The 16,357-nt window shown below is 43.7% G+C and overlaps 1 protein-coding gene across 2 annotated transcripts; it reads left to right on the top strand.

Annotated features, from left to right (window-relative positions):
• Window positions 1-7,334: 7,334 nt before the first annotated feature.
• Window positions 7,335-11,933, top strand: LOC125552280 (Class I peptide chain release factor). 2 transcript variants are annotated; one of them, XM_048715779.2, is made up of 8 exons: window positions 7,335-7,698; window positions 8,828-8,887; window positions 9,380-9,462; window positions 9,636-9,700; window positions 9,770-9,803; window positions 9,915-9,985; window positions 11,303-11,458; window positions 11,576-11,933. In XM_048715779.2, the coding sequence occupies exons 1-7, from the start codon at window positions 7,413-7,415 to the stop codon at window positions 11,391-11,393; spliced, it is 690 nt and encodes a 229-aa protein (XP_048571736.1). In that variant the 5' UTR covers window positions 7,335-7,412; the 3' UTR covers window positions 11,394-11,458; window positions 11,576-11,933. The 2 variants fall into 2 exon arrangements, with proteins under 2 accessions (XP_048571736.1, XP_048571737.1); XM_048715780.2 differs by having other exon boundaries at window positions 11,543-11,933.
• The last annotated feature ends 4,424 nt before the right edge of the window (window positions 11,934-16,357 follow it).

The raw sequence follows: 16,357 nt of genomic DNA, 5'->3' as shown, positions 1-16,357 counted from the left end.
CCCTTAGGACCCCTCTCCTAGTGAGTTCACCTGGAGCAGAGTACATGGCTAGCCGATGGTGCGACCAGATACCCCTAACCATTGGCACACATGTTTTTCCGTCTGATCTAATTATCTTGGAGTCACAAGGATTGGATGTGATATTAGGTATGGACTGGATGTCAAAGTATGGAGGAAGTATTGACTGTGCTAGTAAGTCGATTTATCTCACCACCCCGGAGGGAAAAATGATTAAGTATGTATCTAGGCATGTGCCTAGGAGGAGCCAAGTGAATGCCCTCACGGGAGTTGTTCAGGAGGAAGTGCCTGTAGTGAAGGAAATCCCGGATGTTTTTTCAGAGGAGTTACCAGGCATGCCACCGGATAGAGACATTGAGTTTTTGATAGAGCTATTGCCAGGTACAGGGCCAATATCCAAGAGACCCTATCGGATGCCCGCAAATGATCTGGATGAAATTAAGAAACAGATCAAGGAGTTATTGGAGAAAGGTTACATTCAAAGAAGTTCGTCACCTTGGGGAGCCCCAGTACTTTTGGTTGAGAAGAAGGATAAATCCCTAAGGATGGTTGTTGATTATCGAGCCTTGAATGAAGTGACGATTAAGAACAAGTATCCACTGCCGATGATCAATGATCTGTTTGATTAGCTGCAAGGAGCTAAAGTGTTTTCGAAGATCGGTCTACGATCGGGATATCATCAGTTGAAAATTTGAAAGGATATACCAAAGACAGCGTTCACCACGCGGTATGGATTATACGAGTATACAGTCATGTCGTTTGGACTGACTAACGCCCCTGCCTATTTTATGAGCATGATGAACAACGTGTTCATGGAATATTTGGACAAGTTTGTTGTGGTGTTCATTGATGATATTATGGTATACTCGAAGAATGAAGAAGATCACAAGGAGCATTTGCGGTTAGTTCTCGGGAAACTTAGGGAACATCAGTTGTATGCTAAGTTTAGCAAATGCGAATTTTGGTTGAAGGAAGTCGGATTCCTTGGACATGTTATATCAGGAGAAGGTATAGCAGTAGACCCCAGCAAGGTTCAGTCAGTCACGGAATGGTTGGCACCCACTTCAGTTAGCGAGATCCGCAGTTTCCTTGGACTCGCAGGTTACTACAAGAGGTTCATTGAGAATTTTTCCAAGATTGCAAAGCCAATGACTGAACTATTGAAGAAGGATACTAAGTTCAAATGGACGGAAGATTGCGAGGCAAGTTTCCAGGAGTTGAAGAAACGTTTGACTACAACCCCAGTGCTAACATTGCCAGATATACATAAGGAGTTCCAAGTGTATTGCGACGCCTCTTGCTTAGGACTTGGATGTGTGCTTATGCAGGACGGAAGAGTTGTTTCATATGCCTCACGACAACTAAAACCTCATTAATTGAACTATGCCACGCATGATTTGGAGCTAGCAGCCGTAGTGCATGCATTGAAAACTTGGAGACATTACCTTATTGGAAATCGTTGTGATGTGTACACGGATCATAAGAGTTTGAAGTACATCTTCACACAGAAGGAGCTGAACCTTAGGCAGAGGAGATGGTTGGAACTTATAAAGGATTACGACATGAAGCTACACTATCATCCAGGAAAGGCCAATGTCGTAGCAGACGCTTTGAGCCGGAAGAGTTATGCCAATATCCTTGAAAGTAAGGGATTGCCGAAGGAGTTAGCAGAGGATATCATGGAACTTCGATTGGAGATTGTTCCAAGAGGTTTCATTGCAAAAATGGAGGTTCAGTCTACATTATTAGGCAAGATTCGAGAAGCTCAGAAGGATGACAAAGAGATTGCCGAGATAAAGGAGAAGATGAGCAAAGGAAAGGCCAAAGGTTTTCATGAGGATGAGCACGATACTTCATGGTTTGAGGACCGAGTTTATGTGCCCAATAACACTGAGATCAGGAAGTTGATACTTCAAGAGGCTCATGACTCACCATACTCGATACACCCCGGAAACACCGAGATGTATTTGGATTTGAAGGAACATTTCTGGTGGACTGGTATGAAGAAGGATATTGCCGAGTATGTAGCCGTATGTGATGTATGTCAGAGAGTAAAGGCAGAGCATCAGAAGCCAGCAGGACTATTACAGCCTATGTCGATACCCAAATGGAAGTGGGATAAACTTGGCATGGACTTTATCACTGGATTGCCCAGAACCAAAGCAGGATATGATTCTATATGGGTAGTAGTTGATCGCTTGACCAAAGTAGCTCACTTTATCCCAGTGAAACCCAGCTATACAAGTGTGAAGCTGGCCAAGATATATATGTCCAGGATCGTATGTCTGCATGGAGTTCCGAGGACTATTGTATCAGATAGAGAAACACAGTTTACTTCAAAGTTTTGGCATCAGTTACACCAGACTTTGGGAACAAGATTGGAGTTCAGCACAGCGTTTCACCCGCAGACGGATGGACAGACTGAGAGAGTCAATCAGATTTTGGAAGATATGTTGAGAGCCTGTGTACTAGATTATGGATCTAGCTGGGATGACAATTTGCCTTATGCAGAGTTCTTGTACAACAATAGCTACCAAGCCAGTTTGAAGATGGCACCGTTTGAAGCCCTGTATGGATGCAGGTGCAGAACGGTGTTGATGTGGGATGAGGTAGGAGACTGGCAGTTGTTTGTACCAGACTTGATCAAGGAGTCTGAGGAGAAGATTAAACTGATTCGTGATAGACTGAAGATTGCTCAGTCCAGGCAGAAGAGTTACGCAGATTCAAAACGCAAGGAGGTAACCTATGAAATTGGAGACAGAGCATATCTGCGAGTATCACCCTTGCGAGGAGTGAAACGTTTTGGAGTTAAGGAAAAGTTAGCCCCGAGATTTGTAGGACCGTATTGTGTTTTGGAACGGATGGGAGAAGTTGCCTACAAGTTGGAATTACCCGAGGGATTATCAGGAGTTCACGATGTGTTTCACGTTTCCCAGTTGAAGAAGTGTCATGCTGAGATGGCCGATATACCGTTAAGAGATACAGTACCATTAGAGGCGATTCAGTTGGACAGTGATTTGACTTATGAGGAGAAGCCAGTTAAGATTCTTGAGTTTGCCAGCCGAGTCACCCACAGCAAGGTTATCAAGTTTTGCAAAGTTCTGTGGAGCCACCATACCGAGGATGAAGCCACCTGGGAACGAGAGGATGATCTACTCAAAGACCACCCACACCTATTTTCTAGTCAACCCGAATCTCGAGGGCGAGATTCATCTTAAGGGGGTAGGTTTGTAACATCACAAATTTTCAATTTGGAATGTTATACATAGGTCATCCATGCATATCATATTTTATTGCATTTTCGTTTCGCAATCCTCTAAATCCTAAGCAACTCAAGGACCCTCGAAGAGAGTTGGGGATTTTCCGGTTTTCGTATTTGATTTTTATCAAATAATGAAACGAGGATTTTTGATTTTAATTATTTTTCTCTCTGAAAAATATTTCGTATTAAAATATAAGAGAGGAGATAATATGACTTCTCCAAAATAATTGAAACATTGGAGGAAAAATATTAAAATCATTTATTTATTTTATTTGGATTTTATTTGCATTAGAAAAATTGCACGTTTTCAAAATTTCATTTTAGGGCCAAGAAAATGTTCATCTCGTTCTAAATATTTTATTTAGACGGTGAAAATTTGTTTTGACATTTTTAGATTTTTATTTTATTTTCTAGGATTTTATTTCTGCCGGTGAAATTGTTTAAAAAAAACTCCCCGCGCCCGACTGGGCCGAAGCCCAGCCGAGCCAGGCCGGCCCGCCCGCGCCACCGCATCCCTCGCCCGCGCCGCCGTTCCCGGCACGGACGCCGAGGAGAGTCCGGCTCGGACTCCTCCCCGGGCGCCCCCTCGCCCAAGCAAGCCACCCCCCTTTAAAGCCCGCCGCCGAGCCCCCCCCCCCCCACCACACCACTGCCGCCACCGAGCCCCGCCGCCCAACCCCGCCTCGCCGGAGCCCCTCGCCAGAGGTACCGCGTCGGATCCGAGCCGTCGGTTTTTTTTAAGGAACCGTTCGGTTTTTTAGAAACCCTAGTTCGTTGTTTTTTATCGGTTCACCGGTTTTACTCGGTTCTTCTAATTAGCGGACGTTTGTCCGTACGTTCGTTTTAACGAACGATTTTCACCTGTTAGTTATAGTTAACGAACGCTCATTCGTTAGTCTATTCGTCAGTTTCTTTTATCAGATTAATCCGCGTTTATTCTCGATCGCGATTTCTGATCCGATCTTAGTTTCTGTTTATCTTTTCGCTCGTTAATCGGAATCAGGCGATTCAAGCGCCTGTATTTTCGTCTCGAGACCCTCTTTATGTTTAACCAACTTGCACAAGTTTTTGCTACTAGAAAATTTGACCTAGGTCCAGATTAGTAAACGGATCTTGTTTCTTTCGCCGTTTGAGTTTCGTTGCTCCGTTTGATTTGATTCTTTTTGCTAACCGGAGTTCTTAAGTTGAACTTTCTGGTCAACCTCTCTTATTTGAGTTTTGCTTGTGCATCTTTGCTTGTTGCTTATGTATGTTATTGTTTGTTTGCGATAGAACACCCGGAGTGCGAAGCGTGTTACTACGAGTCCCTAGGATTCGCGGATCGTCAGCAAGGCAAGAAACACATTGATCATACTCTTTCCATACCCAGTTTTTATGCATTAGTTCAAATCCTCAAACATTGCATGATTAGGATGTCATTAACTTGTGGGTTGGGAAGTAGTTATTGAGGTAGAACCTATTGCCCTGTTACTATCAAACCTTGGGAGTTACTTCTACGCGTTGCTTATATTACTATGCTATGCTATGCTCGTAGACGTGGTTTGGTTTGAGTGAAATCCATGACAGATGTGATATTGTTAATTAATGGTTCAACTTAAGGTGGCAACTTACATAAACATCTAGGTGGATTGAGGCACCTGGGGAACCCAGTGTTGTCTGTATTTTTTCGGAAATCCCGGGGTACCCGTGTGATCTTTCTATGGACCGCCACCCAAGCTCAAAGGGAACTGAGATGATTCATGCTAGAAACTTCCAGCCACAAGCTATTATGGGCTCTAACATAGTTGAGTAAGTTACGTGAAGCTCTCGAAGAGGTGGATCAGCAGGTAGTGGGTTTTGTAGGTTTGGTATGGTCTACCCGGAGTAAAGAGTTAATGTTTCTGAAAGACTGTGTCTCGGTCATCCGTTTCTCAAACACCTTGTAGTGCGAGAAATCCAACGAAGGCGATCGAGTCTTGTGGGGAAAAGTGCGCAAACCTCTACAGAGTGTACAATCTAATCATGGTTAGCCGTGTCCCCGGTTATGCATAATCTTGAGTATCTAGTACTTGGGTTATCACATGTATCTCATCACTCTTAACTAATATTGTTGGGTTGTTAACTACTTTAATTTGGGATTGAGTTGGGGGTACCTTCTCAATATTGTTCAACTACCATGATAGTTAAATTAAAATCTATTTTTTTGTTGTAGGAAAAAATTGGCTTTTCACAAAACTATAACCATAGAGCTTTCCACCAGCCAAATATGCATATAGTAATAGCATTATTTTGTTCATGCTCTACTGTGTTGTGTTGCCAGCATATTCCATGTGCTGACCCGTTTTCGGGCTGCAACGTATTATGTTGCAGACTCAGACGAGGAGTAAGGTTCGTTAGATCGTTGCCGTGCAGCTCAGCTATGCCGTTGGAGTTGATGGACTCATTTTATCTTCCAAGCCTTCCGCTGTTAGCGCATTAGATGGCCTTAAGCCATATTTTTGTAATAAGTTCTCTTTGGAGACATTCGATGTAATACGTGTGTGATTGCTACTCTGCTATAAATCCTCGAGTACTGTGTGTGTCAGCATTACCGATCCAGGGATGACACTGAAGCACAGAGACTTGACCGTTTGAGGTCGGGTCGCTACATGTTTCTCGTGTATACGAAAAATGTATATAAAAATATACATTTTGTGTGAAAAAGAAATTGATTGAGTATTTAAAAAGTGTTAATCAAGCGTTTGGAAAATATATTTGGAAAGCGTTTGAAAATTGTTAATCAAGGATTTGAAAAATGTTAAATGTGTATAGAAAAAATGTTAATCAATCATTTGAAAAAAATGTTCAACAAGCATTTGAGAAATGTTAATCAAGCATTTGAAATATGTTAAATGCGTGTAGAAAAAATGTGGATCATGTATTCATAAATTTTTTAACATGTATTTAAAACATGTTAATTAAGCATTTTAAAAAGTTAAATGTGTATAGAAAAATGTTGACCATGTACTAAAAAACAAATCTTGCATTGTATTTAGAAAATATTAAACTTGTATTTTAAAATTTTAATCAAGCATTTAAAAAATGTGAATGTATATAGAAAAAATGTTGACCATGTATTAAAAATAATAATATTTCATATAAAAAAATTAATCATGCGTTTTAAAAATGTTAAATATGTATATAAATATGTTGATCATGTATTAAAAAATATTATTGTAGTTGAAAAATGATAATCAAGCATTTTAAAATGTTTAAAATGTTTATAGAAAATGTGATGACCTTGTAGTTAAAAATGTTAACCGAGCGTTTGAACAATATTTAAAATGTGTATAGATTGTTTTGACCATGTACTCAAAAAATGTTGAACTTCTATTTAAAAAATGTTGAGTGTGTTTTAGAAAAATGTTTTTGATATATACGAAAAATGTAGAATGAAAGCCAAAAGAAAAAAGAGGAAAAACAATTAAAACCTAAAAGGAAACAAAATAAAAATGAAAAATGAAAAATAAAACCAAGGAAACAAGTGGAAAAAGAATGGGAAGTACTGAAACCAATAAAGAAACAAAAAATAACAAGAAAGAAACAAAGAAACAAAGAAAACAAAAAACCAATGAATATTGTGAAAGTAACGAAGATAACAAATGAAGAAAGAAATAAAATAGATAATCCCTGAAAACCAGGAATAAAACAAATAAAACCGGTGAAAAAACAAAAAAAAACTCAGAAAACCGGTGAAAAAACAAAAGAAACTCAGAAAACCGGTGAAGAAACAATAAATCAGAAGAGAAAAAAGGATTCGAACCAGCGAAGCGATCGTTCGCTCGCGAGCGTCGCATGCCAGCGATCGAATATAAAAATAAATGGGTCGGCCCAGTTTGTATGCGCATATTCACCGCCCGTGCTCCGGCTTTAAAATGATTAGCATGTGGCCGTGGTCATTTGAGAAAGCCTGCAAATGCTTCTGTTTCGAGAAATCAACTACGAGGTCCGGGCTACCTCTGATGCCGGCCCATGAGCGGACGCAGATGACCACCGAAGCCCTTTAAGCCCAAATAAATTTCTACCTCTTCTTCCTCGCCTTGCTGCCGTATGCCCCCGTGCCATTCCGGTCCGTCTCGTCGCTCGACACTCGTCTCCCTCCACAGAAAGGCTAATGGCGACCGCCATGCGGAGCGCCCGCCTCCTACGGCTCGGCTTCTGTCACGTCCCTTCTCTTCTCTTCCGAGGGCCCCTGTCCCCCTCCCCGAGCCCGGGCCTGGGCCTGGGCCTGAGCGTTGCCAGGGTCGGGTTGGTCCATCTCCGATGCTCGGCGGCCGAGGCCGGCGACGGCAGGGGTAAGAAGGTGTCAGCGCGACTAGCACTGGCACAGCAGGTGATGCGCGACGCCGAGGAGCGCGCGGCCTCAGCCGGCTCTGATCCCGCCCCCAAGATCACCATAGGTAACTCATCCCAACCGCCCTAATTTGCCCCATTGTTGTAGTACTACTATCATTGGTACATAAATCCGAATTGATTGCTCATGCTTTAGAAATGGAGTAGTAAGTAGTGCTTTTCAAATATTAGGAAATAGCCTGTATTGAGATTTAGACTTTTAAAGTTGTAGCTTATGACTAGGAACATAGAAGATGGGGATCACGAGGTGCCATATTTGCTAAGGAGGATTGTGATGCCTTTGCAGTAACGATGCTATTTATAGAGTGAGAAATGTGCATCTGATTTGGGGCCATAAGTCCATTCTACCTAGCCGTCTGCCTCTACGGAGTTGCCCCTCCTGATTGCTCGTTCAAGTGTATGTGTATCTGCTACTTATGCATACATTTCATGCTAAGGACATCGTTCTACTGGCATTTTCGTAGCACAAAAGAATTTGTAAGCTGGCGGTGTGGTGAATGCTAGCTATGAAGTTGATTTGTTTGCTTGCTCTGTTGCCAATCTGCTTTTATTAAGCAGAAACTGGTACTGTGGAAACCAAGTTAATTAAGCTTGAGAAGTAGCTAGGCTTGCTTGCCTTACAGCTTGAAGCGAAGAAAAAGAAAGTAAATATTAGGTACAGATATGAGGTAATAATGAGCTTTTGGTTAGTAAATTGCTTTATCTAACCTGTAAGTTCATGTAAGAGGTAATGGAACATCTGGTCTGATTGTTGCAAGTTGCAAGTAAAATGCATATTCTTGTCACGGCTTGTTGCAGGTATTTGACTATGAACTGGAAGAAGGAAAATAGTTTGAAGAATTCGCTAAACTGCGATCATATATATAGCATACCTTACAAGTATTTATGTCAACAGTCAGTAGCGGAGCTACAACAAAAAACCAGGGCAGGCCAATCTAAGCTTTCACTCGTACATAGGCATTGTTTTTGCTCACCAACTAGGCTATTATGCATATGTTTTGGATTGAGCGGGCCATGGCACAGTTTAGCCCTCACATAGCTCCCCCAGTGTCAACAGTATTAGTTTTGCATTCTGTATCCCAGTGACATTTCTAAACGTTTGATTCCTGATGACTATGTATCCAACCGTTACGTGGGTTGCCAGCTGGTCTGAAGTAACCCACTTTATGTGTGCAGATCATGTTACTGTTAGCTTTGCAAGAAGTGGGGGCGCGGGTGGTCAGAATGTTAACAAAGGTTTGCTGTCTGTACATTCTCCTTATTTATCACTGCATTGCCTAGTACTCCCTCCGTCACAAAATAAGTTGAGTCACTTATTTTGTGACAGAGGGAGTATATCTGAATTGTTGTTGGTTCAGCATTGTGAAACTAATGACTGGTCTGTTTTGTTGAACAATTCCAATTCAGCAGTAGCACGTTTTGTTTCATCACTTGTCATGTTCAAATAATTGCTGTTGGCCCATTGATGGGGTGTTTTATCTTAGGGATCACCTTGTCCTAGGATGGGGTGAGTCCATCATTGGATGGTCCATTAAATTTGCCAAATGTATTCCATTTGTCAAACCAAACAACTGGGTCGGATTCAGAGCTAGGATGGTTCCGTCCATTAACCATCCAGTCCCTCAAACCAGATTCTCCATTTCTTTATATTAAGGATGTCCAGATAGTGATTACTTAAGGATGTTGATGTTACCACTTCACGCTAAAATGTGTACCACTATTTTGCAGTTAATACAAAGGTTGACATGCGGTTCAATGTTGAGAAAGCTCATTGGCTCGGAGAGAGGATTAAGGAACGGATATTGCAAACGGTTTGAAAACCTTAATTTACACATCTTATCTGTTTATGTTGCTATCATGTCTTCTGTATTATGTTGTTTACCTTTAATGGATGCATCATATTATCTGCTTTCTCTTGTATGCATTTTTGTGTTATATTTCATATTTAGAGAGGTCGTTACAATTTAAATTTCTGTACGCCCAGGAAAAGAACAGGATAAATAAGGATGGTGAACTTGTGATGTCTTCTACGAAAACTAGGACACAGAAGTAAATATCACTTAGCTATTTCTTTTTGTTGTCTTATTTGGACAGCAATTGACATGTTTATCACCTTAGGGGCAATATTGAAGATGCTTTGCAGAAAATACAGGTACACCTCATCCATTTCAAATCTTTGTCTAGAAGCAATTCGCATAGCATAGGGTCCATATTGCTGTTGCCCCTTTTCCATATAGCGTACTCATTAAATATTTGATAACAGGCGATCATTGATGCTGCATCATATGTTCCCCCACCGCCTTCAGAAGAGCAAAAGAAGAAAATTGAAAAAATGTAAGCTGCTTTCTGGCCATTTGCTTCCTTCAAATTTATTTAGGCACCAATACTCCACACAAGTAGCAACTGATGAGCTAATCTTAACTGAGCTAGCTCTTTTGTTTATATAAGTGCAAGTCATTTAAGGAAATTGTAAAAGGTGTCATGTAGTGTAGATATCGTTACCCGCAAAAAAAAGTGTAGATATCGTTGAAACCTTCTGTACATGTATACTCTAAGGGGATGCTTGGTTCACTTGCTATTTGCTGAGTATACTTGATTTGAAGCCACAACTTGCCACAGCTCACTTAGGCGAGTTTGACTTTCTTTAGGCTGTTGTTTCGCTTGTTGCCACACTCGGTGGTGGAGCGTCAACCACACCAAAGACCGGGCTAGTTGCTGAACTAATGGGCCAAAGCAACACACGAGCCACAAAACCAAGCAGTAGATCACGGGCCATAGCACTAAATTGGCCATATATGGGAAACCCTGCCAGGGCCCAGTTTGGTCTCCACGATGCTCCACCCCTGGCCATACTTGTAGGGTGCCATCCGTTCCTAGCCTTGTATCATGTCCTGCCTATTAGGGCATGTGCAACAGTATCTAGTCAGCCATCTGTAAGGGGTGCCACGTTGGAATTTTAGTGATGTGAGAAAAGAGAAAGTAGAGAGAAATAGTTTGTCTCTACAGACGGTCTGTAGGATTTTTTCAGACAACTTACAGACAGTGATTTTGCCATTGTATGGACATTGTCTAAAAAATAGACAAGTTACAGAACAAACTGCTGTATGTGTTGTCTGGAGTGGTATTGTAGACACCATCTGTCTAAACCAATGTTCATGCCATGGGTACAGTTCCTTAGCCTCGTGTCATTTCTGATCTGTGCGAAAACCTGCCACGCACCAACACTTGTGGTAGATGATTTGCTCAGCACAAATCTGTGGCATGCTTTTTTTCTTGGAATGTGAGGATTCAAACCAAACATGACCCTAACCTTATTCTCGTTCTCCATATTGGTTACTTGTTACAACTATGACTTGTCACACTTTCTTAGGCCCAAGGTCCATGTTTCGTGGAGTCAGGCATGTTTGGTTCTTTGTTTGCCCTACTATGTCAGCTATTTGGTTTGCTTCCACAACTATGGCATGTAATGCCTACCTAACCTGCTTGCCATAGGCATATTGCTTAGCCAATTTTTTTGCCTCTAACTTGTGGCGATAAATGGGCCACCAAAACTGGCCTGAAATATATGCCGTTTCATCTCTGAATAACACATGAGAAGATAAAATTGTCAAACTACACTCGTTGACTCAGTTGATCTATGTATTATTGTAGTGCTGCAGCCGCTGAGAGGAACAGAATGCAAAACAAGAAGGTACTCTCACAGAAGAAAGAATCGAGGAGGAGCAAACCCAGCTGGGACTGATTGCAGGATAACAAAAGCGCCTTCTCTCTTACCTGTTGTACTGATGTGATCAAGTCTTCTGCATGGTAACTGCTGCTCTGGTTTCCCTTAATCTCCATTTTGTACTAGTTTCCTGATGTCTATATGTCAGTAACATCAATACTGCACAGATTCAGAGGCACTGATTACTGGCATTTTCTCAGCGTGTTTCTTGGACGTACCTTCAGCGGAGTCTTGCGCCAGTAGCATGGTTAAGGCATCTTGGTGAAGATACTAGGTCGTTGTTACAGCTAGTTCTTGTTTTCATAGTAAATGTAAAAAAGAACAAGAGCCGAAAAGTGTGATGGCATCTTGGTGGGGATAGCTTCACAGACAGTTTTTGTTTCATCCATTGGAAACCAGCGCCTGACGAGAAACATTGCTTCTGTCCCAACACGCACTGTACACATCGTTGGTCCTGAACCCTGAATATATCAGATGCATCACATGTTCACTGGACTAGAAATCTAGTAGTATGTGGCAAGACTAAGGATGCGTTTGGTTGCTCACATCGATTTTTTATAGTTTGCATCTGTGGCCGAGTAGGGACATGCTGAGCTAATGCAGGGTAAAAACATGTTCTGCACATCATTTGGTACCCTGCATCGCACCACTGAGCACTTTCATGCCTGGCGTTTGGTTGTCATGCTGACCGAGTTTAAGGCTGTGAACCTGCAAAACACGGTATTTGGTTGAGCACGGCATGTGGTGTGCTCACCTCTCCTCACTTCACAGTTCACGTTGCATCTGTGGTGACCTTACCACATACTACACACTGCATTATTGGACCATCACACCACAAATACAGTAGGAATTAAACAGTTTTGCAATGAAATAGCAGCTCATCCTAACTCCTAACAAATAGCATTACAAGTTAATAACCATGTGGCTTAAGCCGCGTTTGGATTCCCTCTGCTCCGCGCCGGAGCGGAGCAGCAATCCAGTTGATTAAGGCCATAATTTGCGGAGTTGATTAAAGCCCGCTCCGCTCCGCGGATGACTGTGGAACGCGGCCTTAATAGGGGATAGTTCATCGATGAGGATGACTGTGGAACGCGGCCTTAATAGGGGATAGTTCATCGATGATGAAATAGGGGGGGGGGGGGGGGTCCTTTGCTACTGCTTCTTGTTCTCCTATTCATCTTCATCTTCCTCTGTTGCTGCTGTTGTTCTTTAGATCTTTGTAGTTCCTCTATTTGCCCATATTGTCTCAGCCCATTCCAACATTTTGCTCTTCCAAACTTCATTGTCACGTGCCTCCACACCATGACCGGAGTGATCATCATCGGCTGTCACATCTTCCTCCTCCGGCACCAACTCATCAAAACCCCATTGTAGGATCCAGTTATGCAAAATGCACCAAGCAAGAACAAGCTTAACTTGAGTGAGGTAAGGGTGGAATGACTTCTAATCTAGGATCTTAAATCGATTCTCGAGAGCTCCAAATATCCTCTCAACCATGATTCTAAGGTTGGAGTGTCTGAAATTGAACAATTCTTGTGCATTCCTAGAAAAGAACGCGTTTAGATGGTACCTGGTTTTCCTGAAGGGTTGAAGAACACCAGGGCGAGATCCATAGTCAGCATCTCCTAGGTAGACCTCGCCACTGGGACTATTGATGCCATCTTGCCTTGTCATGCTGTCAGCAAGAAAGTTAGCATCATGGTTGATCCTTCCCAGCCAGCCAACACATACGTGAACTTCAAATTGAAGTCAACGGCAGTAGGCACATTCTGGCTAGTGTGGTGCTTTCTACCCCTATATGTTGTTGCATGTGTCCTCAACACTCTAGCAGTGATGTGAGTATCATTTATGGCGCCAATACAATCATGTGATGGCGTGAAAACGTGTTCTTATGGCTGTATGACAACATTGTAAGCATGTTATGGCACGAAATACGAGCACTGCTCACCTTGAAATACGGATACCATCTTGGGCTTGTGCAGATCTTGTGCGGAGTTTGCTCGGTTGGTGCCTTGATCATCTCTCCTTTGAGCTCCCCAGCGGCATACAACACTTGCTCGAAATACCGAGAAAATGGTCCCATTGGATCTCTTGAATGTGTTGTGAATAACCCCGAACGTCTGATTATGACCGGCGAGATGAAGGAACATGGTAACTTGCTCTTCCACAAAGGTGTGGATGCTATCTTCTAGTAACCACCTATTCCTAGAGGTCTTCACAAGCATGGAAAATGGTGATCAACGCATTCGAAGCATGTTCACGGCCTCTACATCATTGTTGTTGCAGATGTAGTTCAGATTGGCAATCCTCTCCCTGTCTCGAATGAAGAATGGACCATACCTAATGACACACTTTTCACTACAATGAATTGTTATCTGGTAAACGGACATCATCCAAACCTGAATCATTGACATGAGTGTTGCTGGCTGAATTACCATCTTCATCTGTTCGTCTAGATCCTCCTAGACAACAATTTATCGGTAAGGAACGGCGAAATCTAACCAACACCGTGCCTCGAATGAACAGAGGAGGGGGTGTATGCTTACCGGTTTCCGAACCGATGAGGAGTACGGGGGCCCATGACTGAGACGAGGAGGACGAGATGGAGGCGTTGAAGAAGGGGAGAGCAACTCCTGCTATCGGTGAGTGATGTTGGTGCTGCCGCCGTTGCCGCTTGCGCAGACCCGAGTCTTTGCCGCCGCCAGTGCTAAGAACCGAGGAGGGGGTTGTCCTAGAGCAAGAGGCGGACGAGTTAATGGGAATGAGCCTAGATTTTGCACCATCCTACACCGGCAGATTACGGTCTCCCACCATCTTCGCACCGGGTCCCCCCTGCACCGCCACGCACACCGTCCGACTTTTTGTGCCCGACTCAGCTTGGCTCGCTAGAAACGGCCGATTAGAGCATTCCTAGCGAGATAGGCCGTGGGCTGCTTTATGGTTCATGCACGTGCGCGCCAGGCCCCCATGTATGCTACCAAACACGTTCTTTTGCACCCACTCGGCTTGTTTTGGGGTATGCAGGTAACCAAACGCATCCTAAGAGCATCTAGAACCGAATATCCCATATCCTTCCTCAAAGTCTTGGAGCTTGACTCGTTGCTGCCAAGATAGTAATTTGTCACCCAATTTGATCCCGCATAGTTCGCGCAGACGTCTAGGTTAATCAACACTTCCCATACCTAGCCCATATGTGGGGTGGGCATGGGGACGCCCGACTACGTTCGTCACGTCGGATCTGGCCCATGCGGGCCCATCCTAACCCTACAAATATGTTTCCCTTTCTGTATCTTGTATTAAACCCTAGCCACTCCACTTAGGCTCCTCTCCGCACTGCTCCGTCCCCAAGTCCTCTTTGGCGATCTTCGGTCTTCTTTGGCATGGCAGGTAGCAGATCCGAGTCCGGCAACTTTGGATCCCGTCGACTGGGACCTCGTCCCATGAGAGGACGAGGAGTTATTTGTCTGGATAACTCTCCGCCGGTCCCAGGAGGAAACCTCAGCTCCGCAATCATAGTCGCTCCGGTAGGAATCCATTGCATCCGCGCAAGTGGTGCTTGGATCCGACGGCGCCAGCGGCTCAAGGCGTGTTACCACGGCGATGTTGGGGGTGGCGGGCATGGGCTGGACGTGCCGCTACGCCCAACCGGACGGCCCCGGGCCGGCGGCACAAACCCTACGACCAAGCCTTGTCCCCGCGATGTTGAGCTCCAAGTTCGAGGTCAACGCCGCCAGATGGCACGGCCACAACCATGGATGTGCCAAGGACTGACATGCCCTTCATGTGACGGAGAAGGTAAGGGCGGTCGCGGAGGCCGAGCCACATGTGTCGACCCAGGATGCAATGCATGCCATCATCCTTGCTAAGCGTCAACCCTGGACGGTGCGTGTCCTCCAAAGGAGAAATCTCGAGCGGTCCATGCCCTCATCGGACTGCCTAGACAGCTCCGACAATGAGCAGATCAGGCTCAATCTATATTCCGTCTTCGACCAGTACGTCCGTGACGAAGACGGCAAGGGAAGGGCAACCGTGGGTGAACTTTCTCCATAGCTCTATTTTTTAGGACATGTCAATTTTGAGTGTATGGATTTGAGGGCTTGCTACGGGGAAGACGGCTATGGACGCGGGCATTTGAGGGGGGCTGGTCACTCTCCGCGTGCGATCAGTAGGTGTTTGGGGCTCGCTTTTGCCCGATGAAGTTGTTGATGCTCTAACAGTCATCCATCAATTTTGTCTGAACATAGTATAAACATAGATGCTCACAAACACGCACATAAGATACTGAGTCGGAACAATATCTTGAGATCGAGAAAGTCACCACATGTGCCACCATACTAGATGGGAGTGTGTCTTCTCTTAGTGAAAGAACATTGGCAGAAAGTCTGGAATAAATAGAAAAAATGCAAGCACGAGTGTCAACTCTAGAAAATGCCCCGCCCCTTGTTTGTTTGTCATTGGGGATTCATTGCTCGTTCTGTGGTTGTATGTAACATCAATCTACTAATCTTTTCTATGTAGATTCAAAGATAATGTAATAGAAAGATTTCCAAAGCCACCATATCGCTCTTTCCTTTAGGAATGGGGGCTAGGGTTATGAACTTATAATCATGGAATCCATAAGGTAGCGAAATTCCATGTCACATAAGTAGCGACCTGTGCGGGTAACTCATTTTCCTCAGTGGGTTCAAAACCTACTCTTACAAGTGACTAATGTGAAAATATAGAGAAAGTTAAAAAAACAAAGAAAAAAGGCCGCTTTCAATGTGGGTGGAAGGCTATGGTTGTCCGGATGGTTGAATGTTGTTAATGAGAATAGTAATTCACTTTTGTATACCAAAATTTCTTGGGGTCCCTTGGGGATTCTTGATTGAGGGAGGGCTGAACACGATGTATTGAAGGGTTCGCTTTTGCTGGTCAGCACCAGTCTTTCCTGCGGTGAATTTCCCAGGTCGGGAGGGGGCCTTTCCTATTAGGTTCTACGG

The sequence above is a fragment of the Triticum urartu genome, chromosome 4A, assembly GCF_056163025.1.
Source record: "Triticum urartu cultivar PI428250 chromosome 4A, HENAU_Tu73, whole genome shotgun sequence".
NCBI lineage: Eukaryota > Viridiplantae > Streptophyta > Magnoliopsida > Poales > Poaceae > Triticum > Triticum urartu.
This window is presented reverse-complemented; position numbering and strand designations above follow the sequence as displayed.